Raw genomic sequence first — 22,433 nt, 5'->3', positions numbered from 1 at the left:
TCTTTTGGATTTGGATTTACTTAAAAATAGTTTGGCCAACAACAACGGCAAGAAAACGTCGTATTATTGTATACCTCTGTCTGTTGCAAGTCGCTTTTTCGGCGGGTGTTAACAGTTTAAATTCTCCACGTGTTGATTGAGCTATACGAAGAAAAAAATACTCGCTTCGAGTGAGCTATTGAATGTTTTATGCCTTCCAAATGAGATCATAAACGGCAGATATATTTAACAATAAAATGTATTATTTTTGTTATCTTTAAAATTGTTATCTCCACAAGTTTACAGAGATTGCAGGAGATATATCTTTAGACTTGCACAAGTGGAACTTTTGGTCCATAAATTAAATTAGTATTTATAATAAACCGAACCGAAATGAACTATTTATATTTTAATAGCTAATCTTATCTTTTCTACCTGTCTTGCTCGTTTCAGGTGAGTTTATCTTAACAAACTTATCAGCTGCGATAACACTGTAGCTGCCCATTGGTAATGCTAAAAGCAACAACAACAATAACAACGACAACAATGGCAACTGTTGTTAATGTTACAGAAAATGCCGTCGGCGCTGGGTTAAAACTTAACCTGATTGGCTGAGTACACAAATTGTCTATTATTTATACTATAGATTGTTAATTTTTAATTGGTTTAAGCAGCCATTGCTATGAACTGAGAACAGGGAATAGTAAACACTGCACAGAGTGACAGAGAAAGGGCGCGTGATTGAGTGAGGAAGGGAACGAGACAGCTCATCGATATTGTCTGACGTTGAATTTTATGAGCAAGGCTATAAAATAAGCTCAGTTAATTGCTTTATAAAAATGGGCGCGCATGGAACGACTGCCGACAAGCGACTACCGTTTTTCAAATGATTAACTGACCAACTGACTAATTGACTTACTGAACGAATGAAAAAAAAAAATATAAAATAAAAGAGGGCCTTAAGCTGACAAATTTATGCACTTTGCTTGTCAAGCTATTTGCAAAAAGAAATAAAAAAGGTCGAGAAACAAAAAGGTTTTTTTAATAGAACCCTATGAAACATTCCACACCTCCTTCGATCTGAATGCTTTCATTGTATGAATCTTAATTAATTTTGAAATATGAACGAATTATGTACATAAAAAAACGCGGCGTTTCAACAGTTTGCCTTGGTTCAGTTCAGTCTTTTGAGTTGGCTTGGGGTGTGGCTTCCTGCCTGCACCATGTTTAGTCTTCAACTTTGACTATTGTTTTTTTTTTTTAGATCATTAGGAGCACTTTTTTTTTTGGTGCCCAGCATTTTCCACAATTTCACAAATTTACGCATTTAATGTACATGTTGTTGGTTGGGTTTTAAGTTCGGGTTTTTCTTGCTTACGTGGCGGCAGTTTGGTTGGAAATTGCGCACATGGGAACTGTTTGATTTGCGGCCAATTTTGCTTGGCTCGATGCCTTGCGCCACTTTGACCAACAACAACAACAGCTGCTGCAACCTCAACAACTGTTTAACAGTATAAATCGACATTTGCAACGTTTTTTGGCAATGACAAGTTGATTTTTTTTTTTTTTATATTTGTTTTTGGAAAAATTGGCTTACAATTTACGAACTTGTTTAGCAGTTTTCGTACATGTTTCATTTTGCCATTTAGACGTGTGTTTTGTTGCAATTATATCTAGTTTTTTGCCTTTGGCTATAGAAAACATCTCAGCTCGTGTTGAGGGGGAAATCAATCAACAAGTATTTATGAGTAATTTTCGGTTGCTTCTGCAAATTTTTGTTTCACTTTCAGAATATCGAATACTTAATTAGCCAAATGACACAATTTCACAAGCATGTTATTTTACTTTTGTGCTATTTTTTTTTTTTTTTAGCTTAAAAACCATCTCAAATATCCATAAAAAAAAGCTACAAAAATACGAATGCTTAGATTTCAAGGGTAAAGGCAATTCCAAAAATATATCTTATTACATGTTAATTGTTTGCATTGCTGTCGTTTTGACCATAATGTGTTGTAGAACTTGCTGTAGTTGTTGTTAAGCCACGCAAATTGACACGCCTTCCCGCCTATCGAGCAACGTTCCGACTGTCTGTGGTTGTTGTTGTAATTGTAATCTCCAAGCTTAATGTCAAGTTGCAAGGTTGCCGCGCTGTTGCACACACGCACACGCACACACCCACATACACGCACACCTGCACACACAGATGTACAGTTATTTGTTTTAATTGTGTGCGTGTGAAAAATTGTCGTAATGTTGTTAATACTACTAGTATTATTGTTATTGTTGTTGTTGCTGCTACCCACATACGTTGCGATGTCGCATTAAAACATCATTTGCATTTTCATTTCAATCTCTGTTTCTAGTGTGTGTGAATAATAATGTTATTTACTTAATAGATACTCGGATTTAAGTTTGTTTTTTTTCTCTCTCTGTCTATCTGTGTGCCAGTTGTTGACAACAGCTTTCCATTTTGGCCATTGTTGAAACTGAAAGTTCATCAGATTCACGCGACGCTGCCTGCCACATTTCACTTCCTTTCCAACGCCTTTTAACAACCCAGCAATCAGTTAAGATTCATGACTCTCTGCTTCATTGTCGTTGTCAAAGCCATTCTGGCGTGTCGACCACCTTCACTTTATTCACCATGCTCATCTTTTGAATATGTGAAACAGAAAGAAAAAATTAAACCGCAATACTCTCATTATATTGCCCCATCGCTGTTAACACATTTCCCTTGCCACAAATTGGCATATTCTTTGAGAGTCTTAACAGTTTTGATCTTTGGCTTTATGGTATTAGTTTTAATGCCCTTCGCTGGGAATAGTCATTTTGCAAAAAATAATAAAATAATTAAGCGGATTGTGTTGCCAAGCAATCGCTTTGGCTTTCTGCAGTCCACCATAAAATTATCTCATTAAAATTTTGTTAATATATATTTATTTTTGCTTTTACCCAGACCTTGACGTATTTAAGAATTAATAAATGACACCGACTTCACACAAAAAATGTAAAGAATATAAAATGTGCTAAGAAGCGAAACAAAATTAGTCACGATTTTGGGTGTTTGAGTGAATAAGTATTCGTTTTCGATTTAATCACAACGATTTATATGCTGTCTTTTTGTTCAAGGTGTTTTGCAAGTTTCATTTGCACCAATTTCATTTTAACTCCAATTAATTTGACTGTCAGATATGTACAATTTAACGAGACTGTCAGATGTGTACAATTTAACGAGAGTGTCGTTTGTTAATTGCGCAATGATTGCTACAATTAAACAAATTTTAATATCAATTGCCAAAATTAATTATTCAAAGCTTTGCCCTTTTTTTGTGAAAGATTTTTTCCCTTGAGTGCCTCGGCTGTCAGTCTTCATTTGTAAAAAAAGTATTTGATTAAAGCATCATAAAATTGATGACATTCAATGACTAATAGCATTTAACTTGACGAAAGACTCTAATAATAAAGCATATTACTTCATCAAAAACTTTGAAAGCTGTCAAAATACTAATAACAATATTACCATAATTCTAATATCAATTTCAATGTACATTGTATTTGTGGCTATTTGCATGCTCCTTTTAATTGACAAATTATACAATCTGACTAAATTGCATTGCTATGTCATTCTGTGTACATATACATATTAAAAGAACGAATTAAATTAGTTGAAGCTACGAAGCATTATCTGGCAGTCTTATAATAAGGTATACATGCTTAGATTGTTAATATGACCACCTTGATCACAATAACGAATTGATAAATAAATAAAAAAAGTATACGTACTTTCCTTCCTTTTTTATCCATTCTACAATGAAAATTATATCTATCAAATACATATATCTCTGAATTTATGGTATTCCATAGTCGGGCACTTTTAGCTTCACTCTTGCTGGTTTTTGTCTACATCACAAAAGGAGAAAAATTGGAAAATTGCTTTTGTTCAACAAACAATTTATACATTATTCCGTGTTATTGTTAGCACAATATGCAATATGTGAACCAGCATTGAGCTGAGATAAGCCAGGCAGCTGGCCAGGTGGGGCTATTGGATTTTTGGCGGTGCTTTCTCGCAAGTTTTATTGTAGAATTTTTCTTCTATTTTTTGGAATCAAAATTGATGAAATATTCTTATTCCATATTGCATAAACAACTAAAAATATAAATAAAATACAAGCTCCTTCTGGCGTGTGCACGGCAATAATTAATATTTATTGACACGTTTTGTTTGTTCTATTTTATTTTTCCTTAGAATTGTTGTTTTCGTACATCTGATTTATGCTCCAATTAATATTTTGCTGTCTTTTATATAGGTTGCATACAAAATTTGTGAATATGCATTTCAGTAGTTAATTTAAGGCTTAGAACTTAATATATATATTTTTATTTAATGACGATGCTTATTGTAATTTCTTGAATTGGGTATCTTAACATTATTTTTTATTTTGATCGGATAGTAAATTCAGTTGTATATTATTATTGTTTATTTATCTAAATTGAGTAGCCTTATTTACAGAGTAACTTCAATTCGTTCACTCTCAACTTGATAATTTCTTGCTGTTTTTTAACATTGATGTAATTATTACGCTTGAGACTGCTTTCGTACTCGCATGACCCAATTTCGAGTAATACTCAGTGCACAAATATTTTATATATATATATATACTTTTTTTTTTAAGTATCTTCTGGTTTGGGCATTGCACTCGATCCGCGGTGCTTGGTTGTTTTAATTCTGTTTTCAATTTGATTTTATCGTACTGCTTGTCAACAATATGTTTTACCTGTGTTTTAAATAAAAAATGGGTTAAAACCATAAAGGCGTCTGCGCTTGCATATTTTTAAAATATTAAAATTATGAGCAACAACAAAATGTCACAATATTTTGCGCAGATTTCAAATATGTGTTGATTGAAATGATAAAGTAGTGACAATTTGGTTTTCAATTTTGTATGTAAACAGGCAAAACGTGATATAATAGTTAACCAAATAAAAACAAGTGTGTGTTATCAGCTTTCAAATGTCACACAAAAAATCGTAATGTATTAAAAATATTTGGAATATCGTTTGTTTATATTATTATCGTTTCTGTATACTTTTCTAACCACATTTACACTTATCAAAGGAACTGAGCTTGTTAACCGCAGGCTCAGAAATATTCATATATTCAAAAAAACAAATAAATGAAATTACTTGAATACATACAGACACATTAATACACATACAAATGCATAAATATGCGAAATTGTTTGTATATTTTTTTTTGCAAATTGATTTTGTGCGCATTGTCAAGGCCAGTCAAGGCATTTGTTGAGTTCATGTTTAAGCCAAAAGTGCTTGCAGTTGGTTTATGGCCCGGAGGCAAAACGGCTTAATTGCAGTGGCTTTGGCTGGGACATATACATAACAGCCAACATTCAAGCCGAAGCTTTAAAGTTTAAACGTTTCTGTTGTTGTGCCATTACGAGCGTTTGTCATTGCTGTGACAATTTGTTAAAACTCGGCTTGTCACCCACACACTGATGCAGATTCAGCTTTATTTTAGCATTGTTAAGGCTGGCAACACCCACGCTTAGCCAAAGCAATGGGAACTCACAGCGAGTCATCTAATTCGGGGCATGAATGGCTTTGCATTCATAAATTAGCTGGCTGCGAGATACTTAGATACTTATGTGTCGCACTTGAAGCCAAGTCGTGAGCCAATGCAAATTGCTCGACTCGACCAAAACAATCAATCAGCTGAGTTGCTAAACCTGCGAATGAGTTTGATATTAATTTGGTTTTAGGTGTCAACTGGCCTACCTGACGAATTGACTGAATGGCTGAATGACTGACTGCCGCCTGCATGGCATATCTTATGAGATTGACGAGTTGGGATTAGATTTTGGCGTGAACAAGGCTGTCTGCGGTTTGTTGTAGACGTCGCTGTGTCAAGCCTAAAGTCTTGTTAACATATTGAAATTAAAATCAATATATCCAGGTACAAAGCATACAGCAAACGAACACTCTTATCAAAGTGTAGAGTAGAATTAAAAATAAATTGGATTACATTTCATGTTTATCAATTCAAGATGAAGATTCATGAAATTCCTTGCATTTTCTGCTTCTCTCATACAATTTAAGTATTATGATTTTGACATTTTATTTAATTGAACTTTATGTTCGTCTAAATAACAATGCTTGTTGCCAGCTACACGCAAATAAATTATAAACAGACAAAAAATGTTCACCAAAGACTAAAGCTGAAACAAAAAAACACAGCGAAAAAACGCTCTTTATAATGCACATATTTTAATTTTCTAGGATGAAATACAGAAGCACACACACTTAGCTATTTTTTGCAACTGTCAGCAGAAAAAAAACGAATGAGAGAAAAAGTAGCAAATTAATAACAAGATATGGCTTGTTGTAGCTGTCCAAGAACATTAAGAGACGGCCAAAGAACTCATTAAGAGACGAGAGCGACAAGTGAAATATTGAATGCAGCATGGAAATTGTCGCAATAAACATGAAAAATATGATCATGCCCCATTTGTTGCTGTTGTTTCTGTATTGTTGTTGTTGTCGGCATTAAGTATGCGTTGATTTTATTCAAATAGATGCTCAAAAGCAAATTAAGGGCAACTTTGCTGCAACTCGAATGGGGCACGCAACTGAAATTCTTTAGAGCAATAACGAAATTAGCTCTTGAGATCTTTTGTCTAAGCTTAAATGCAATCATGACAGCTGTCAATATTAATCGGTCAAATGTCAGCCAGAAAAAAACAGACATAGAGACAGACATATAGATGAACAGACAACGTGACTGAAAATTGAGTCGGATTCGAGATGAATAAGCCGAGCAAAATTCGTGTGGAAAATGCATTTGCATATGACGAAGTGGCTTAAGGGGATTTGAATTGAATTAGTCACTGGCAAACCGAATTGATAGCTGTATTTAGATAAATTACAATAATTAAGCAGAGTCAAGCCGATTCAAGCCGACCATATGCGCAGGCGGCTTAATTAATAACCTGCCCCGATATCTGCCTCTCTTTATCTCTATCTATACATCTAATTCTTTCTATGTTTGTATCTGTGCGCTGCGTCAGGCTGAACTATAATTAAATCCTCGTGTCCGTTGCCAACTCTGACCATTTAAGGGCATTGCCTGAGTTGGCGAGCAGGTTGCGGCTCCACTCTGAGCTTTGTATGTAGGTGTCGATCAGTTTGAGTTTTGCCAATCTTATAATTATCAATGGAAGATCTTTTTTTTTTTTTTTGTATTTTTGCTGTATTCATTAACAAGTTCTCGGAGCTGGTTACTTATAAGGCGAGTCGTTCATTCATTCATTTGAATGTCGCTCTCTTCTTAATGCAAGTCAAGTTTTAGTCATAATTTACATGTGTTTGCTTATGACTATCTAAGAAATTCAAATAATCTAACTTCTAAATATGGTACAAACAGCGTTACCAAATTAGGCACCTAGAAGAACGTTGAATAGTGCTCATGTGTGTGGGCTACAATGTTGAAGTATTTAAGTATTATGAGTTTTATTTTCAGTTTGTTTGTCTTTTTATTATTGCCAGCCCCCGCACGTTGCTTTAAGTGGTTTTTGTATCTTATTCGCATTTAAAATATTATCGCTTATTGCCATAAATTGGTCAAAAAGTCAACAAATCTCTTGACGGTTTAAAGGATATGACAAATTTTAATTTGAGATGCCTCATAAAGTTTTTGCATTCTGTTTAAAAATAGATGTGACCTCCCATTCGATTTTTTTGTGCCTGTTGCCTTTTGTCATTGGCCATTTGCTAACACTTTTGGGTGCATAATTTGACGGCTTTATGACGCCCTTCTGGGATCTTCTGCTCCGTTCACTGTTTGCGCTCGGTTGGCACATTTTGCAACATTTTATATTTAGATTTTTGTGTGTATTTTTCTGTGGCGTTCTTGCACTTTATGAGCCTCAGCGGAGCGTCAATAAATTGTCAAATTTTATGCATTGCGATTTTACATTTGGCAAGAATTTTTCGCATTTTGGCAGCCAGAGGGCAGCTATCTATCTGCCTAAACCGAAAAATGGGGCCAAAGTGTTAAGGAAAACTGTTAAAAAGTTATTTTAAATTAAGGAAATTGAATTAAACTGAAAAATATTGCATTCAATTAAATTTTATGCTCATAATTATTTGTAATTAAAATCTAGATTTCAAAGTGTTCTCAGCTTTCTATGAATTGACTTTGGTTTATCATCTTTAACTCGATGGAAAAACATTCATTAATTCTGAGAAAGTCTGCGTTTATTCCGTCATCACATAAACAATTGAAGTACAGTGCGAGCTCTAAAAATGGACAGCTTTTTAAATCCAAAAATACTTTGCTTTTGCCTAGACCGATTATTTTGTAAGGCGGATTTATTGTTTATTGTTGCATTTTAGTTAGCTTAGATAGCTTTCACTGTACATGGATTGAGTTTATTTTGAGAATTGGGCTAAGGAAATTGGCTGGCAAACAAAATGCATTTCTCAATTTTCCCGTTAGCGAAAACTAATTGAAGTCATTGAATATTAAATAACGATTCTGAAAACAATAACAATAATTAGGTATTGTATTGACTTTTATTAGTATGTGTAATAGAAGCGCCATATACAAGTATATTTTTGCCTTTTTCCATAACAAGAAATGCGATTAATAATTTTATAAGCCAAGTCATGCATCAAATTGATGTCATAGATGCCTCAGAGTATGCACAGTGGCAAATTCTTAAGTCATTTTCTATTACATTAGCCGATGGCGCACGCCCCCTCCTAAGATAAATACATATAGATATGCACATTATGTACACACATATATCACAGCTAGCTCCAATCGCAGTCGGGTGACAAATTGTCAAAGCGGTGGCCATTGTGTGAGACATTCAGACAGGCACATGCCAAAAGCAAACAATGCAACTGAGAGCTTATCCAAAAGCCAAACTAAACAACGAAATGTTGATCATATCAATTGTAAAGGCGCTGTCAACTGGCACAGTTGGGGGGACAGTGCAATGTTGTTGTCGCGGTAGTCCAAACGCCAAATGTGTGAATTATGGGGGGACAATGAGGCGTATGCGCAACTTGGCATTGCATTTGGCATAGCTCACTACCATTCGACAGCGAAGTTTATAGTTGGCGTAATTTTAAAGGCAAATGCATGCCATAATTCGTTTATATATAAACCAAATGATTTCATTAGGTGATAAAATCGTTACGCTGCCCCTTATCACCCCTTACCACCCACAAGAGCAACTTGTTCGCGTATTTTGCATCTAATAAATTAGCAAGCATTAATTTTAAGTAAACATTCACACGCTATTATTGGCATATGCTGGCACAATTGTTGCTGGCTGAGCTGCTTAATAAGTCTAACTAAGAGGCATATAAGACAAATTGTCATTACAATCGAGGACAATTGAATAAGTTACATATGTTTGCTGTCATCAGCCAGCATGTCAAGGATTGGTTTACTAATTATTACTATTAATTTATTATAGCGCGCACTGCGATTATAAATGTTGTTCAAATTAATATTATAAAATAAAAACATTAGTTTCTTTGTAACCTTAAATGAATTAATAATTCTAAATATTGAACTAAATAATTAATCTGGTATAAAATTAAACAATTTAAATTGAAATTTTTACTTGTTCAGATTATATCATGGAAAATCTTATTTTTCACATGTTCCTATTCATCCAGATAATTTGAAAGGCGTTTGATTTTTTTATAAACTCATTTATTCCTTTTTTTGTGCTGTTTTTGTTAATTTTTTTTTTATTATCAGCTATTATTATTATTATGATTTATTAATTTTAATTATTTTTATTTTACAGAAATTGCACGCGTACGCGCCTCCCTGTTCCAGATCAATGGCGTTAAGAAGGAGCCGCTTACACTGCCCGAGCCAGAGGGTGCCATGGTAACGTTGAACGAGAAGGTCTATGTGCCAGTGCGTGAGCATCCAGATGTAAGTTGAAATCAACGATGATCTAATTTATGAATCGAAGCACATTTGAAGCGCTTCCGCTAATTAGAATTGACAGCACGATTGCTCAATGAGCCCCAATGAGCAACTGGTACACCGGAAATCGCTTTAAGGTGCGCCCTCTAACAGCCCGCAAAAATGAAAATAAAAAAAAAAGAATTCGAGGCGCTGTTGCTGCTGCAACAAATGGGCGGTTAGGCAACCCTAACACACACACGAGCTCACACACTTGCACACACAGTGATCAACACACCTTGAGACAGCTGATGGAATCAGTCGGCTGTTAAGTTGTCCAAGACCTGGCAAATGTTTCGGCCTGGGCTCGCCTTAAGACTTTGCCGCATGCAAAATGCGTAGCAGTTGATGTTGCAGTTCCACAAGAGGCACACACATACTCGTACAAATAGATATGTCTGTCTACTTTATATATGGGTTAGACAAAATCAGTGAAGCGTTTTAGGAAGTCGCTTGACGTCGCTTCATTTCGTTGTAGGCGTTTTGTTTTCCCGCCCAGAAACAACGCCATGGCAAATTAGAATTTGATTTAATTTTATGCAATTCCAAATTTTGCTTTGCTATCTATGTATTTATTTTGTTTTTCCATTTTATTGTTGTTATTTTTTTTTTTTGAAATTGTTTGGGCGTCTCGTCGTTTTGGCTTATTTATGGCTGACAGCATCATGAACCGAGAGCTCAGTAAATTTATTTCATTTCTTGACACAATTAACTTCTATTTGTGTTTTCCTCTCTCTCTCACTCTCTTTCTGTGTAGGGGAGTGCGTGCTCCACATTGTTGCATAAATTTAAATGCATTGGGGCAAAGATGAAAGCCTTATGTTGAACAGCTGTTTAAATATTTTTGTCTAGCAAATGGCGCTAAACATTTGCGGTGACACGATGTCATTTATTGTGCTTTAAACATTAGAAAATTAACCTTTTAATCAAGCCGAAAATGTAATACACTTCATCTGCCTGATAGACGGTGATTTTGATTTATATAAATATTACAGAGGTTCTTAAGCTTTCTATGATAAAGATCAATTATAATTGATAGATACATTAAGAAAATCTATCAACATTGTAGCCTTCCAGTTACATACCTTTGCACAACATTAATATACCCTTTAAGTACAAATATTTAATAGGTAAATTATTTATTAGTATCAAGAGCTAAACCATTAGCACGAAAGCTCTATTAGATTTTATCCAATTCTTGATTTGGTTCAAGCTTTGCTATCACTTTAGAATATCGATATGCAAATTTTCGAGTTTCTTAATCACAGTTGCTAATTAGCGAAGCTTGGAGAACAGTAATAAGCACAAGCGATACAACTAAGCAATACCCTATACAAAGTTTCACACAGAAAGCGTGGCAATATTCAAATAATTATTTGAATATTCGTATACAGGGTATTCGATTAAGATTAGAGCAAACACCAAAACATTTGCAACAGTTTTAGCGTTAGTTAATTAATTACTTGGAGATATTGCATAAGTCTTAACTTTTAAGTTAGTAGAAGCAGGGGCGCTCATTAATATAAACATTATTCAAATCAAAATGTTATTTTTTTTGTGTTGCGTCTTCAAAGAGCATAGAGAACTGAAATTCGAAATGAATGTAAATGAGTAAAGTCATAAATTAAAAATGAACATAGTTTGACATAAAAAAGCAGAGCAACAACCAAGTCAAAGTCGATTTCTGATGATGCTAGCCATGTTTGTATTTGATGATGTTCTCGATGCTTTCCAAATGGAAATTGGCACAGAAACAGTTGAGATTTACGACCAGAGGGCATAGGTTTTATAGATGTATCTAATATAGGTATATATAGTATCTTTTTGTGATATTTCAGGTGTGCGATGACTGTGTGTGTTTTCGATTTGTCTATTTTAAATCGAAGCAGCTGTAGATTTGATTTGTATTTTTTTTTTCTTTAGGTGTGCGCGGGCGTTTTAGCATTGCAATAAATCATTTCATTTAATTGCAATATTTCTAGCTCGATAGAAAACACACAAACACGAAAAATTTCTGACATTTTCTTTCACAGCAGCGACTGAGCAAAGCCAAATGGTTATAAAGCAAGACAAATTGCGTTTCGAACCGCACGAAAAACACAAGAAAATGCAACAAGTTTGCACAATGTTTATTGTCAAAATACAAACAAGCATACTTGGTTTGTATATGTATGTACAATGCTACAGATAATATATACATAGCTATGTTTAAATACTTTTGTGCAGCCCCGTCATTGGCTATAAATTTCCAAGTCTGACGCAGCAGCAACAAATGTTGCTCGAAAATAATGAAATAATAGCCTGTATATAATTTATACCATATTCAACAATGTAAATAATGATTTGTCAGCCGGCTGACAACCGGCAACAAACAAACACCATGTAAATAGACAACAATTTGTCAACACCAGCTATGGACAAATGGAGACAGAGAAAGAGCAAGAGGCAGATACACACAGTGAAAGAGAAAGAGAGAGGGAAGAGAGCCTATCGCTTTGCAACGATCCAAGACCACAAATGCAACTAAATTGCAGCTGCTTGTTGTAATTGTTGTTGTTGTTGTTGTTGTTGTTGTGTCCAAAACATAAATACAACTTAATTAAAGTCAAACGTCTGTTGCTGCAACTGAAAAACAGACACAAAAGCATTAAACTGTTTACAATTAATCACTATGAAACTATTAACGCTCTCGCATAGATGCGTTTTAGTAGTAGTAGCCCAATTACCTCCCCTTTACTCTCTTCCCCTTGGCACACACAAACACACAAACACACACACTCACACGCAGTCGAATTTATTTCTTTTATTCTTTATGCTTGTCCATTCGTCTCAGTTGCTTGGCTGTCAACTCACATTGCTCATACGCCCCGTGGCGTGACAGTTTGACCCACTGTTTAAGCTACTGAGCGGTTGCTTTATGGAATTTCTGTATATAAGATGATAAAAGCGAAGATAAAAGATGAAAATCTAAGCAGCAGATAAACTCGACGAAAGCTGTCATAAATCAATTGTTTATTATATAAGTATTAGTTAGATTAAAGATGACTAAGATGGCAGCGCTCTTTTAGATCTTTATTGCTTTTTCTGTCGATTTTATTTAAAAAACTTTCCAATTTTAGTTATTTTTGCAGTTATTTATTGCAGCGACGAGAGTTTATGTTTCTGTTGTCAACTTTTTTGTTCCGTAGCTTTCTTAGTACAGCCCTAACTTAACAGCCCAAGCTTAATTTCCTAGCAAATTTGCCAAATGATATACTGCTGTTAAGTACTCGAATATTAATGTTAACCTTCTGTTAAATGTAATTCTCGCCATGGACAGCTATTAGCAATCATTACAAGCGTTTGAAATATTTATGCTAAATTAAAAACTTTGTTGAAAAAGGTAACAAAAAATAAAAACAGCTCGTACTTTTAAATTGTTTACTTGTGTGTGTGCTTTTGAGTCGTAAATAAAGTGGCAATTAATCTGAAAACTGCAGCTGATTGGTCATGAACATAAAATGCTAATTACTTGCAACTAAAATGCTATTTTCGTGTTGAGTTATTTAATAAGTACGGGTATTGCATTAGACAAAATATTTTGTGGAAGCAAAAAGAAAAAAGTAGCAACAACAACAATCTAGTTGAGTGGCGGGGAGTTTTTTTTTTTTTTTGTTACACGTCAAACTTTGATTTATACAGACAAATTTTGTTGTGTGCAACTGTCGCGTAATACACATACACACATATGTATATATAGACGGATGTATAGATAAGACCAAGTACATATACTTTATATAGTATATACATAGTTGTAATCTATTTGATCTGCGCCGACTGTTGCTTAGTTTTGCATTTTTCTAGTTAACTGTCGGCTAATATAAAAAGATGTTTTGCTCTTTTCAAAAGTATTTGCAAATTGTGTTGAGCTCATTGCCAAGCCAACAAAACTTGGCTTAAATGCTCGCATAATTATTGACTTCTATATTTGTCGTTTACATCTGCGTGTGTGTGTGTGTGTGTTTATGTGTGGTATGAAATGCTTGCCACGCGTAATGATAAGCAGCTTTTGACCAATTTGACCACTACGAATCTTTTTCGAATGTCATGGCAACGCAAGTTTTCCATTTTTCATTTACCATTTCCTATCATCAGTTTATAATTTGGGTGATTTCTTATTTCTTATACCTTTTGATGGGCTGCCCTTTGTGCCTTATCAATTGCTGCTGTCTGTTTGCACTTGTTAAATTATGTACATTTCTTATGTGTTTATATTTGTACATAATACATTTGTGTGTTATTCTGAGTACCTTACATTCTTATCGCCGTTCACAATCTTTAATATAAGGCAGACCTCCGACACACGCACACTTGTACAACATTTATTCAACAGCTTGCAGCTACTGTGTGCTCTTACCACTTGCCTCTTTCCTCCTGCTTCGCATCTGTTCCCTCTTTTGTCTGTTAACAGCAAATTTTACCCAAGTGCTGTCTTTATACAACAATAACAACAAAGGCAACAAGAAAACTGTTTACTTTTTACTATCATTGTTGCTCTTGTCTTGCCAGCTCTGCCTCCTTTTGTGGCACGCTTTCCACTTGATGCTCATAATTGCCGCTGTAGCTTGTGTCATTATTGATTTCCAATAAAATGTTAATAAAGGGCTGCAGTCACTTCATATAAGTTATTTAACTATATCAAATAATTAAGTTTGCGACGGATTGAATTTAATTTCCTTGTTTATCGACTGCTGTTTGTAAATCAAACTTTAAAACAAATTTAATATCGAAATGTAAAAAAAAAAAACAAGTTGACGATTAGTCAAAACGCTCATATTTATGGAAAAAATTGACAAAAATGATCAAAAATTTAAAATTTCCAATTTTGATGCAGAATCAAAAAAGGGGAAAAATAATAATAAAATTGATATTCTGCTAGAAAATCTGGTAAGGTTTGACAAATTTATGAAGGTCTGAAGTTTTTGAAAAAGTTCCAAATGAAAGGTAAAGAAACAATGAACAGAGATACAAAAATGGAATTTTTCAATTTGGATGCAAAATTAAATTAGAGTTGAGTTGTCGAGTTGTTGAAATTTGATTTAATATTGATCGTCAAGAACTTAGCAAACTTGGCCAAAACTTTGAAAACGAATAAAATTTGCTAAATATATATTTAATAAAGCTCGCTGATGCAATGATGCAACACGTAACTGCAGCAATTTGCAATTGATGCTATCTCTTCAACAGATGCTTGCAACAGTTGCAGATAATTCTCTGACAACAACAACAATAATGGTTGTTGTAGTTGCTCACATCATCGCAGCATCACATCATCGATTCGGAATAGATTCTCGCTCGGGGGGGCAACAACAAAAAAGACCATGCCACACATTTTGTGGGTGGTCGTCTGTGGCTTGTTGCGGCTTGCCTCTGGGCTACCGTTGAACCAGTTTGCCAAGTCATTTATATTTATAACTCGGTGTAAATGATTTGAGATATGACTATGAAACGGCTCCAATAAATCCAACAATTTAATCATATAATTTATGGGCAGCGAACAATGCTTCGGGGGCGTGGCAATTATAACGACAACTTGTTGGCCAACTTGCAACAATACCAAATTCATCACTTTACTATCAACGTGATCCATTGAAATGTATTGTACACTCTCCCATCTCTACACTGCACACTACACTCTACACTCTCCACTTTGAACCGCAGATTATGCTACAAAATGCCGCCTTTGTTGTTGTTGGTAATGTGGCAGCTGCTGCAGTTGGCAATCTGTTTGAGTATCTGGCTGATTGGTTTATCGTGCCAAATTCAGGCGTGTCGCCTCAGGTCATATTACGTATACGTTGTTGTGCACTCGTCAAGCAGAGGGAAAGAGTGGAAGGCGGAATGGAAATATAATAAATTTGACTTTGAAAGAATGTTTTGTGCAGTGAATGATTTGGTTCATGAGTCAACCTTCTAATTTGCTAATGCGTTTTAAATTTTGTTCAAATCAGTCTTATTTTTTCATTTGGCATTAAGACATAAGCTAATTTGTTTTAATATTATTATTGTAATTTAATTGTTGCTCATTTCCTGTGATTTCAGTTCAACTTTGTTGGTCGCATTTTGGGACCACGCGGCATGACAGCCAAACAATTAGAACAAGAGACTGGCTGTAAGATAATGGTACGCGGCAAGGGATCCATGCGGGACAAGAAGAAGGTAAGCCATAAATATACATGCATTAAAATTTATTAACTATACAGACTGAATCCATTAACTTGTGTTAAGCTCCTAAAAATTGCTAAAAATTTGATTCACACATCGAATACGAAATTCCAATATGCTGCATTCTTTGCATGCCAAGCTAAAAGCACCAAATACTATAGTTTCCCGATTTCCCCCACTGACACAATACGTATTCATGGTTTTATTGTACAATAAGCTCTTTGTCTTAATTAAATTTTTAGAGAAATATTAGATATCTACACGAAATAGCTAAGCTGCTTGACAGTCGGTTTGTGATGCCAAAGCTGAAATTATTGGGAATTAATATTAGCACATTTATTTTTTATATCAACAGAATTTTTGCTGTTGTTGAATGTGACTTTAATGCTATTTGAAAATGTTCCACTTTGTTCATTGTATTTAATTTATTTGTTAAGATTGAAAAACATAAGAAATAATACAGTGAAAATTTGTAATTTTAAAATTAAACAGAGTATATTATATTCAGCTTGCTCATTCAAGCAATTCATACATATTTTTTATTTGGTAAATTATTGCTGCTCCTTGGAAGTGCACATATGTATATACATATACATATACACATACACACATTTAGATCTTGTCACTCCAATGCTTTTTGATGATTTAATTTCCTTTTGGCGTTTGCCAAACAAAGAGCAAAAACTGTGACTATGAGATACTCGCAAATGTATTTTTGGTTAATTCGTAAACGGAGACATGACAGGTAGACATAAAGACGAGACACATATATCTCTGGTATTATTAAAATGCTCACTTTTATAACGGTGCAATATTTTGATAATTTAGTAGCTATACAAAGATCTGACACCCACATTCAGAGATATTTAGAGACTTTGCCTGAGTTGAGTCATGGCAATGTGCATTAAAATAGAAGGAGATTACTCAGAGTCTGTTGAAGAACCCTCCCTAAGAGGAATAGAAATGTTGCTGCTTAGACGGACTGCCTGCTTGACAGCTCTTAATTTGACAAGTGGTGCGGAATTAGCCAGGCCAAAACAGTCAGACAGTCAGGCATTTAGATAGTGGTGTTGTCACTGGACATCCCACGGATGAGCCAACTTCAAAAGCCAACTAAACTGACAGCTCTTGCTGGCCATTTTGAGCTTAATTGATTAGAAATTTAACGAAATTAATTTTTAACGTGACACACAAAATACATTTATATATACATTCGTTTTTGGGTCAAAAGTTAATGCGCGTCCCCGACCCGAACCCGAATAATTCTCCCGTCCACTTACAGAGCCGTGGGCCATGCATTGTAAAATAAATATTAAGTACATATTTTGCTACATTTCGAGCGTGTTAGCCAAAAGTGCTTTTGGCATTTGGCATTTTTCGTGGCCGCAAAAGTAACAAAAGTAAAGCGAAATTCTAAAATTAATAAAATGCATTTTCATTTGCAATGCAACGCCCACATTTAATAGTTTAGCAGCCATTAAGAATAACACGCGCGAGCAGGTGTCGTCTTGGAACAGGAAATTCTAAGCATATTTCGACAGAGAGAGAATGTGAGAAAAGGCTTGTAAAAGGTCAAGATAGAGTTCAATTGGTCAACATCAGTAGTTTTCTGGTTAAATATTTTTATATTCTAAATCTCGAACAAACCGCAATAGCAATTTTCAGTGTTTGGGCAACCAATCAAGCAAACTCATGTATTGAAAGATTTTAAGGTATTGTAAATTTATCGAATTGAGGTAAATTTTTTTTTTTAACTTGAATGATACATATAGATATATTATGGATTTATTTACTGTATAAAATATAAATAAAAATCAAATAATATTGTTGAAATTTAAAATAAATGTGAAAATTGATTAAAAGTTGAGACTTGAAATTTACAATTTTCAATTTTTAAAATTTTAAAGCGGGGCCGCTTTGATTAAAAATAAACTGAAATATTTATCGCATAATTTGAGATTCAAGATTCATTATATGAATTTAATTCCATTCTTTAGTCAGTTAAAACAATTTTCTTTGAAGATGATTTAACGTTTAATTGATCTTAATCTGAAAGAAATGACACAAATCTAATTTTAAAATAATCCTCATGTGATTTAAATGAGTGTGATTCACTTGTCTGTGATTCATGTGCATGAAAAACAATTACTTAAGCTAAACAGATAGTTGAAGTATTTAGAATAACTTAATACTGAGATCATCTTTGGTAATAAATTCATTTATATTAATATTTAACTTGTGCTTTCTTTAACAGGAGGATGCCAATCGCGGCAAGCCAAACTGGGAGCATTTGTCCGATGATCTGCATGTCCTGATCACTGTCGAGGATACCGAGAATCGCGCCAAAGTCAAGTTGGCCCAGGCTGTCGCTGAAGTGCAAAAGTTGCTTGTGCCGGTAAGTAAATCCTTAATTTAAGCAGCATATAATAAACGAAGCAAGTTTTTCTTGAAAAAAAAAAATGTAAAGAAAATGTAAAAAAATACTTCTAATGCTTACACCTATAAATGTGCAAGGCATTTGTTATATTAAATTAATGCAATAATTGCGTCGGTTTTCCCCCTTTGATTTTAATTAATCCTTCACTATTAAACTTGTGTGCAAAGATAATGCGTTTGCTGTATCTATCAAACTGTATAATTATAAAATAAATAAAAAACCAATAAATAAATCTCATTGCTAAAATTTGTTAACCAAAAAATATTAATATTAATGATTTTTTTATATTATTTTCATTTCTTTTACCAAAAAATCTAATCTGCTTTAATGTATTTTGTTTAATACATTGAAAAATACGAACCTACTACTATTACACATACACACACAAACACACGCGTACGCATACTCGTACTAACAGCAAGCCGAAGGCGAAGATGAACTAAAGAAACGTCAACTTATGGAATTAGCCATTATTAACGGCACTTATAGGGACACAACAGCGAAATCAGTCGCAGGTACGTCAATCAAGCTCTACTTAGATTCTAAGTCAACTCAAACAACAACAAAAACAAAACAAAAACCATAATACACTTAAACATATAGAGAAAAAAAAATAGAAAAACTTTGTCTAAACCAACAGCCTAATCCCAGTATTGACTAAAATCCAAAATCCCGGCTCTGAAAGCAAATGCGCCAATGCGTAAAGCCAATTCGCGAATGCGAATCGAATCGAATTCTCTAATACAAGAATCTAACCAATAATGATATATTGCAATTTGTTTTCCTTTAAATTTACATGGATTTTCTATACGGACAGCTTTCTCATGCGTTGGTTCTCCTTCTGCTTCTGTTCTGTATCCCGCAGTTTGCGAAGAGGACTGGCGTCGCCTGGTTGCTGCATCGGATAATCGGCTGCTGACACCGACATTGTCTGGATTGGCCACTCAAATACGTTCACCTGCGAATGCACCACTGGGCGCACCCTTGATACTTAATCCACGGATGACAGTGCCCACTTCGGCGGCCAGCATATTGTCCGCCCAAGCAGCGCCGACAGCAACATTTGATCAGACAGCACATGGCATGATCTTTGCACCCTATGGAGATTATGCGAATTATGCGGCACTCGCTGGCAATCCTCTGCTGACGGAATATGCAGATCATAGCGGTGGGTTGTTTGCTAGATAAACTACATATATACATACATACATAAAATACATATCATACAATCAATAACTACAATCTATGATATTCAATCAGCCGAAGATTGATTTTATCGATATATACTCGTACATACATATACATATTTATATAACTTAACTATATGCGCCATAACAGTTTACACACATACACACACACACACGCCGCACACACACATATCTAAATCGTATCACAATTTAGTCAAGTTGGATGAGACTCGAGTCATCTGCCAGTTGAGTTTATAATTAGCCATCGTATTGTGCCAAACTGTAAGCAATAATAACTACACATACTTACCACACTTACAAACAAGCGATCAGTTAACGTGAGAATTGCACAAAATGTAAACATACTTAAATATAATCATTGTATATACTCTAGTGTATCTGCAGTTGGTCAGTTAACAATCAAATTAAATAATATTTATATATTGTTGAATAATATGTTATATGTTAGTCTTGATTGTTAACAGATCAATTGCAATTACTACTACTACTTGAACAAGAACACATCACGCATACGCCCAGTTGTATTAGCAATTTATTAGGCAGCATTTTTTAGTAGACGTATTAACCAAAGTGCAATATTTAAAATATATACATTAGTTTAGTAGTAGTAATTCACATAATTAAGAATAATATTTGTATTTTTTTGTATGATTTGTAGTTTACATTTCATGCTTGTTAACAAAGCCCATTTACAAATGTTCTTTAAGACTTGCGTCCGTCTGAGAGATTAGAAATATTTTCTAAATGTTCCACTAAATGCAAGGCTATTTTGGCTTCGGATGGTCGAAGATACGAGTAGAGTTCTCTTGTTATGATTTTGATTTAATTTAATTTTGCAGTGCCATAAAGTATGCTATAGATTTTTTTTGTTTCGATTTTTAATTAAGTCCACGCTTTTAACCCATTTTGGCAACGCTTGCTTTATAACGGTTTGCACGCCACTTTCTCACAGCTAACAATGTTTCATATACTGACGATCTAATTGATTTACTTTTATTTTATTTCTTTAAATTTTCCTTTTTTGATCTGAACATGTTCATATATAAATATTTGCAGTTGGTCGATATATGCATGCCGGCTCCGTCTTTTGAACTTTTTTTTAATTTGAGTGTGCACCAAGAATTTATTGAAGTCCATAAATTGTTAGTTCTTAGTTCCAGTTAAATTACATTCTGCAGCTGACAGTGCACAACACAGATAAAAAAAAATTACCTAAACATAATTAGTTATAGATACAAAACAAACAAATGCAAAATGGCACAAGAACAAACAACAACAACTACAACTACAACTACAAAAACAAAAAACAAATACTCAAAAGAGAAAGAAAATGCAGAAAATACTTAAAGCATACATGAATGATTATTGCTCGTCAAAGTTTTTGTTAGTTCATAGGTCGCAAAACATTTCTACAAAACTGGCGACTGGTTAATAAGTGATTTTTAGGCGCTACAAATGAAGAATTTATCTTTTTATTTTATCTTGTTTCTTTCGTTTTGACAAACATGAGTATATTCTAGTTGACAACAACAACAAACATAACAAATGACAGCAAATTGGTTGTTGGTTGTTGTTTGGGAACAATGAAGTATTCTACTTACATAAATACATACATATTACTTAAAGCCTTCAACTAAGTTGCTGACTTGAATAGCTATTAGTGTACCTTATTTTTATGTCGAAATAACCTTGTTCCGTATTCTATATTCGCTTCAATTGCACGTTCATAAATTTGGCATAGCATTGAGAGCAGTTTAAAGTTATTTTTCAGTCTGACTTTTCTTTAGAGAATGCTTTTATGATTGCAATGTGAAATGTAGCCGAAATTGTAGCACAGAACAGGGTCTGTATGTTTTTTAGCTTTCTTAGGTTTCGACTTCTGTTATTTATAGCATAGATTATATACCTTTTTTGTTTGATTTTTTGCGGTGTGGGTTGATTGTTTATTTTCGTTTTAATTTTTCAATACTCTTTAAGTGCAATATTTAGCTGGTAGCTAATTAGTTTTGTGAAGCAATTAAACGCAGTATTTATGCACAAATGTACCTTACGACAAGTTCAAGTTTTACATTTGATTTCCGTACCGTTTGATTTTTTCCAGCCAGTGCCATCTTTAATTTTTTGTTATTTGAACAAAGAGCAGCAGCCTCACAATTTTTGCTAGCATTTTAATGAGAATCCATACAAACATATATTATTATAACTAGATTATGAATATTTATTCATTTATTATTGTAGCTTATTAAACGGAGCCTTGAATCGAATTGGTGCTTAAACATTTTATAGAAATAAGTTAGTTGAGGTTCAGGCAGCCGTCCAACAATATTTTGCACAACTAGTCAAAAGTCAGCAAAAGCGAGCATCAAATGTTTGATAAAAAGTTAGACAGACAGACAAAGAGACGGACAGTTAGACAATGTGACAGACAGCTGGAAGAATTCTAAAGAACAAACTACATTAAAGTTATGACAAAACATATATATTAGTATCGACAGTCGAACTTCAACACAATGAAATCACAATGCGAATATGTTCACATAGACAAGTATCTCTTAAATTTTACTTTCGTAAATTTTTAAGAAAGTGTTAACCG

The 22,433-nt window shown here is 34.1% G+C and overlaps 1 protein-coding gene across 8 annotated transcripts in view; it reads left to right on the top strand.

The window, feature by feature from the left end:
- The window catches only part of LOC117792962 (protein held out wings), a 37,686-nt gene that overhangs the window by 11,106 nt on the left and 4,147 nt on the right, over positions 1–22,433 (top strand). For 4 of the 8 annotated variants that reach the window (XM_034633308.1, XM_034633309.1, XM_034633306.1 and 1 more), the window contains exons 3-7: positions 9,825–9,958; positions 16,073–16,189; positions 18,450–18,590; positions 19,051–19,147; positions 19,450–19,800. In XM_034633308.1, the coding sequence (XP_034489199.1) occupies positions 9,825–9,958; positions 16,073–16,189; positions 18,450–18,590; positions 19,051–19,147; positions 19,450–19,800 (840 nt within the window). Of the gene's footprint in view, positions 1–9,824; positions 9,959–16,072; positions 16,190–18,449; positions 18,591–19,050; positions 19,148–19,449; positions 19,801–20,896; positions 22,315–22,433 lie in introns of those variants that run through there. The other 4 variants (XM_034633311.1, XM_034633310.1, XM_034633312.1 and 1 more) reach the window with 3 other exon arrangements.

The sequence above is a fragment of the Drosophila innubila genome (genome assembly GCF_004354385.1).
Source record: "Drosophila innubila isolate TH190305 chromosome 3R unlocalized genomic scaffold, UK_Dinn_1.0 2_E_3R, whole genome shotgun sequence".
Lineage (NCBI taxonomy): Eukaryota > Metazoa > Arthropoda > Insecta > Diptera > Drosophilidae > Drosophila > Drosophila innubila.
This window is presented reverse-complemented; position numbering and strand designations above follow the sequence as displayed.